The following is a 6,000-nucleotide window of genomic DNA, read 5'->3' on the forward strand; positions in this document are numbered from 1 at the left end:
AAAACACTCACTCACTTCCCTAAGTGACTCCTTGTGCTGCACTGCAAGACCACCAGGCCCGTGCCATTCTCAGTGCTAGCTGAAAGTCTGACTTTTTGGAGGATATATCCAGTTGCTTGGTTTATTTTGTACTTCATGATATTTTACCTCGATGTCTAACCTTTGTTCACGTTTCTGTGTTTCTAACCCGTGGGTCCGTCGGCTAACCCGTGGCACTTCCGTGTGAAACTGTAGTCTTCTCTCCGCAGTGCGGTACCTGCCCGGCCGGCTGAACCGGCTCAACAACGTGACGGTTCCGGAGGGGGGGTCGGCCACGTTCGTGTGCACGGTGCGCACCGTTCGCGGCGTCCCGACCCCCGCCTTCAGCTGGTACAAGAACGACGCTCCCGTAATCGAATCCTCGCTAGACCCGCGGGTCGAACTGACCAGTAACAGGTGGGAGTCTCGCCTGGTGATCCGCCAGGTCGTTACCGAGGATACCGGGTACTACCGCTGTGTAGCGAACAACGGCGTCGAGGCGGTCGGCACCACGGGCGTGCTGTTCGTCAAGTACGGTTACTATGCCGACGGCGGTGAGTAGCCTCCATGTTCCGCGGTGGCAAGGTGGGGTCAAGGTCGGGCTATAAGGTGCCAGCGGTGACATTTCCATGCAGACATCGCGAATAACCACCATTTTTTGTTCCTTTATTTTTCTTCACCTCAATTTTGTTTATTTTCAGTTCTTCACCGCTAACGGCCTCTGGTTTGCTGACATTTCCACACATGGAAGTGCCATTTTTGTTTGTCATCCTCTAACAACCAGCCACGTTATGTTGCTACAGATAGTGGAATTTTAGTCTTGATCAACAACTCCCATTTCCACAGGTCACCAAGTTTCCTCACTAACTCATTCATTCCCTTCTTTTGGCCACATTGATGTAGTTTCTTGGTTCTCTGATTTATGAAGTAATGCTGGACTGGAAAATCGATATGAAAACAGTAAAAGTAGAAAGACTTTACCTCGGTATGCAATCTTTCTTAGACTGAATATCAGATTCGTGCCTTCTTACCAGTCCTTTTTGCTATTTTGGCCTTTCACTGAAATTTTGTCAAGTATTTTCTGAGAACCAAGAAAATGAATTATTGTGGCCTTACAGCAGGTTTCAGCTCATTAACACCTCGTTAGGAGCGGACCAGATAATAAACACCTCGTTAGGATTGGACCAGGTTTGAATTGGTGTTTAAACAGTTGTTGAAGGTCGTTGTACTTATTGTTTTGCTGCAGTTCCGTCCCCTCATGCTAGGTGTCTCTCTTGCTCCACAGAAATGCCGGAGGGCGGGACGGACCAGATCATGAGCCTCATCATCATCCTGGTGCCCAGCATCTCCGTACCGCTCATCATCGCGCTCGTCTTCTTCATCTACTGCACCTGCCGTCGCCACGGAGACGCCCGCGGCAACGGCACGCGCGTGATGAAGGGTCAGGCGAGCGAGACCATCCCACTGCAGAACCTGTTCGCCAAGCACGTGCCGCGCTGCCCGCAGTTCCCCATCGGGGCGGTGCGCTTCCTCACCGAGCTGGGAGAGGGCGCTTTCGGCAAGGTGGGCTCTAGTTGCTCCATTATGTGATAGCAGTTTGCTAAATCTCCTGTGTAATTTTCATGTCTATTATGATTATTATGATTCTTCTGTGTAATTCAGAATTTAAGACTGTTTGAAAGCAGTGGTGCTCTGTTTGTACCACAAGGCGGAAGTCAGCTAGTCTCTTTTTTCTAACAATGAACTGTTTGATTGATTGATTGATTGAATGAATGAATGTGTCTATCTTGTCAGATAACTCAATGACGGCTTGTTGTAAATGATCTGTTTTTGAGGAAAAATTTTATACTGACATTACAATGAGCTCAAAGCCTTATATTTAACAGTGTTGAATTTATGACGTTATGTGTAACTGTACAGTTTTTAAAGACGCGTTGTCAATTTCAATAAACCACTCATTCGTTCATTTGTTCCTTCCCTCCAGGTGTACAAGGGCGAGCTGGTGGTGACGGGGTCAGGCGAGGACGCCAAGAAGATCCTGGTGGCCATCAAGACGCTGAAGGAGAACGCGACCTTGAAGACTCAGCACGACTTCCACCGGGAGGTCGACATGCTGGCTGACCTTCGGCACCAGAACATCGTGTGTCTGCTGGGCGTGGTGATGCGGGACCAGCCCATGTGCATGCTGTTCGAGTACATGCGCTACGGAGACCTGCACGAGTTTCTCGTGATGCGCTCCCCGCATTCGGACGTTGGCGGCAGCTCGGATGATGCTGGGTCTCACTCTTCGCTGGACCACACGGACTTCCTGTGCATCACGACGCAGATCGCGGGCGGAATGGACTACCTCGCCTCCAAACACTTCTGCCACCGGGACCTCGCCGCCCGGAACTGCCTGGTGGGCGACAACCTGCTCATCAAGATCTCCGACTTCGGCCTGTCGCGCGACATCTACAGCTCCGACTACTACCGCGTGCAGTCCAAGTCGCTCCTGCCCGTGCGCTGGATGCCGCCCGAGGCCATCATGTACGGGAAGTTCTCCACGGACTCAGACGTCTGGTCGTTCGGAGTGGTTCTCTGGGAGATCTTCAGCTACGGGCTGCAGCCGTACTACGGCTACTCCAACCAGGAGGTGATCGAGATGATCCGCGGGCGCCAGCTGCTGCCCTGCCCCGATAACTGCCCCGCCCGGATGTACTCCCTCATGCTGGAGTGTTGGAACGAGATTCCCGCCCGCAGACCCAGCTTTAACCAGATCCACACACGGTTGCGGGCGTGGGAGGGCATGGCGCACTCGGGCAGCCACAGCAGTGGCAGCAACCACTCCAACGCCAACGTGCAGGGCGCCCCCTCCTCCGCCTCCCAGTCCCCCATACACACCCCCAAACACTTCCCCAACCCCCCCTTCAACCCCCAGTCCTCCTTCAACCCCCCCTACCACAGACACACACCCCCCATCCCCAACGGCTATCCCCCCCACAGCACCCCGGCGAATGGAATGGTTCACAATGGGGGGGTTTCAAACGGAAGCATTCCAAACGGCGGTTACCATGGTAACGGAAAGGTCGGAAACGGGATCCACAAACTGCCGCCGGGCGTGCTTCAGAGCGACGCCTAAAACAGAGTCTCAGAAGACTAAGGTTCAAAGGTCAAACTAAGGACTTTCTGTAGCAGAAGATTCAAATTAAGGACCTCAAGGTTCGAACCGAGGACTTTTTGAAGGGTAAGATTCAAACTGTGGAACTTCTGATGTGAAGGACTCAAACTAAGGCGTTCGTGAAGTGTTAGATTCAAAATAAGGACCTTAAGATCCGAGCTAAGGACCTCCTGAGATGTAAGATTCAGACTAAGGCCGCACCAACTCAATTTCAGATTCTCACCTCAGATATTTTCTAGCAAACATCTTAAGGCCAAGATGAAAACGGAAGGCTGCGAGGAAAACTTGAATCTGACATTCTCCTGTTTTCATGTTGACCTTTAGTTCACCTTTATTCTTGTAAATCAGAGAGCCGCCAGTTGAGTTGTTGCGGCCGAGTGTAAGATGTGGTAAAGTCGCTCCCGGATGTGTATATAAGAGACAGGGTACAGGGAGACCAGCCACGGGCTGGACTTAGTTTTGTACAAAAGGAATTTGAGAGATTTTGTAACCAAAAAAAATATTGTAAAGGTGCCTTATGACTAGTTCTGCCTGACTTTGGTAGGTGTAAGTTTGCAGCAATACGGCTGCTCCAAGGTCGTTCCCTGGTTCTCAGGTTTTTATTCCCAGTTTTAGGAAAACGACAGTCTGACTGTCCAATCAGCATTGCCCTTACACCCAGGTGAAACCTGATATGTCTGCCATATTGAACCTGTCATGGAAGCTGACCTTGACACAATTGTTCAAGGTTAGTGGGGTTGTAAGGAAAACCTGAAACCATGGAGCTGATTTGGAGTAGCCCCCTTGAAGAGTCGGCCGTGTTCCGTGCCGCTGAAGGTCATGTGCAAGTCTTGCCAGTCTGTGTACGCACGTGCAACTTGTGTGCACAATAGAGGTTACATATGCAACTTCTGTGCACATTATTGGTGACATGTTCAGTTTTTGTGCCCACTATTACTGACATGTTTATTTTCTGTGCACAATAGTTGATGATATGCATTATATGTGCACAATGTTGTTTTTTTAACTTCCCAAATATGGGCATTGTAGGAGGTAGTGAAACATATCAGCAAAGTGTCGATAATTCTGATGTTTGACTCCTGCAATCGGCCTGTGAGAAGTCTCAATCGCAGAAATGTACTTAAAATTATTTAAAAAGCAAATCTGGCCATCTAAAGTTAATAATGTTACATGTAACCACACATTGCCATGTTTTATACATGTAGTGGAAAGTTTGGTGTTTTTTCACCACGTCACGAAAACGCTGTATTGTGTTGTAAGCGCCCCTCCGTACCTCATGTAGCAATAAGACTTGTACAGTTTCTATTTATGTTCGTTCTTACCAAATATGGAACAAGATATATTTTTATATCAGAGTGAATAACAAATTTCTTTCTACTGAATGGGGAGGGTTTTGTTCAATCATGAAAGGGTTTTTTTAGAGATTTTACCTTTTTGTAAATCATGCTAGATAAGTTGTGTATCCATCTTGTTTGCATATCGCTATTGATGTTTTTAGTCAATTGTTTCATCACGGAAAACTTTTTATTATCGAGAGACACTATTATATAATGGAAATATGTAAGTTTATTTTTCATGTAGATATGAATAAGTTTGATTTGTATTTTTAGTTATTTCTTGAGCGACTCATCAGACAGTAGTGGAGACTGCAAAAAGAGGGTACCTGATATCGCAAGGTAACAGTCACTCAAGCAACTGGATAGAATCTGAAAACTTTCCCAATTTTACCCAGTTGCTTGAGTAACTGTTACCTTGCGTATCTTATTACCTGGATGTTAAACCTGGAATAGTGGTGCCTCACCTGTGTCAGGTGGTGCCTTACCTGTGCCAGGTGTGTTACAGGTGTGCAGGTGCTTCTCACACAAGCCAGACTGGTGTAGTGCAATGTTTTACGGTGGTTGTAGAATTTCTGTAGTTTCTTCTTCGACACAGTACGTCGTTCCTTCATTATGCACATGTCACTGCAAACCACGAGGGGATCTTTCCTACACTGGGGGGGGGGGGGTGGTAACTGGTAATCGTCAAGCAGATGTAGGTCCACTATTTTTTTTACTGGTGTTTGGTGGCAAAGAGATACAGTGGACCACTAGAAAGCCACAAAAATATGCCTCACTCCACATCTGCTTGGAGCTAGGACAGAAGTAAACTTTCGGGTCCTTTCCGTATGTTCTCATATCACCCTGGGAGGTTTGCAGTGATGTGTTCTGGAGGTCGGCACTTTAAAACGTACTTCAGAGTTTTGTGTGTATAATCATGCCCCCTATCTGTGCATGACAGTACTGCAGATTTCACAGTCTGTACCCATACCATAGTGCAAGGCATCTTTGTTGTACTTCGACATCAGTTATATAAATATATATCTATACATTTATAAGTCTACCGAAGCAGTCAAAGTTTATGTTTCAAACAAAAGTAATTATTATGTTTTTATGTCGAGGCTGTACTTAATATCAGCCGTTGGTTTGAATGAGACTACCAATATCCAGTGTATATATTATCACTTGTCAATCACTAATTCAGAATATCAGTCCATAGCATATCAGTTATTATTATTATCATTATTATTATTATTAAAGTGGATTTATTAAGTTGGCTCTGGTGTTCGTCGACTTTTACTGTGTTTGTATGTGAGTGTGTGTCTGTGAGTTTGGTGCTGCTGGAGAAGACGGATGCCCAAAGTGGGGTCTCAGATTCACAACCTGTCATCCACCTTTAACAAACCCACGCGAAAGATAACGTGTCAACCCTCCTCACTCAGGTGTAGGGACTGACACGGTCATCTTACTCGAATATCTGTATCTGTATGATATAAATACGAATAAAGA

General features: G+C 47.0%; 1 protein-coding gene across 1 annotated transcript in view; it reads left to right on the plus strand.

The window, feature by feature from the left end:
* The window catches only part of LOC136444171 (inactive tyrosine-protein kinase transmembrane receptor ROR1-like), a 61,722-nt gene extending 55,955 nt beyond the window's left edge, over positions 1-5,767 (plus strand). The window contains exons 10-12 of the mRNA XM_066441644.1: positions 249-572; positions 1,304-1,581; positions 2,003-5,767. Of these exons, the coding sequence (XP_066297741.1) occupies positions 249-572; positions 1,304-1,581; positions 2,003-3,136 (1,736 nt within the window). The 3' untranslated portion in view covers positions 3,137-5,767. The remainder of the gene's footprint in view (positions 1-248; positions 573-1,303; positions 1,582-2,002) is intronic.
* Positions 5,768-6,000: the final 233 nt, after the last annotated feature.

This window comes from Branchiostoma lanceolatum, chromosome 11, assembly GCF_035083965.1.
Source record: "Branchiostoma lanceolatum isolate klBraLanc5 chromosome 11, klBraLanc5.hap2, whole genome shotgun sequence".
Classification (NCBI taxonomy): Eukaryota; Metazoa; Chordata; class Leptocardii; order Amphioxiformes; family Branchiostomatidae; genus Branchiostoma; species Branchiostoma lanceolatum.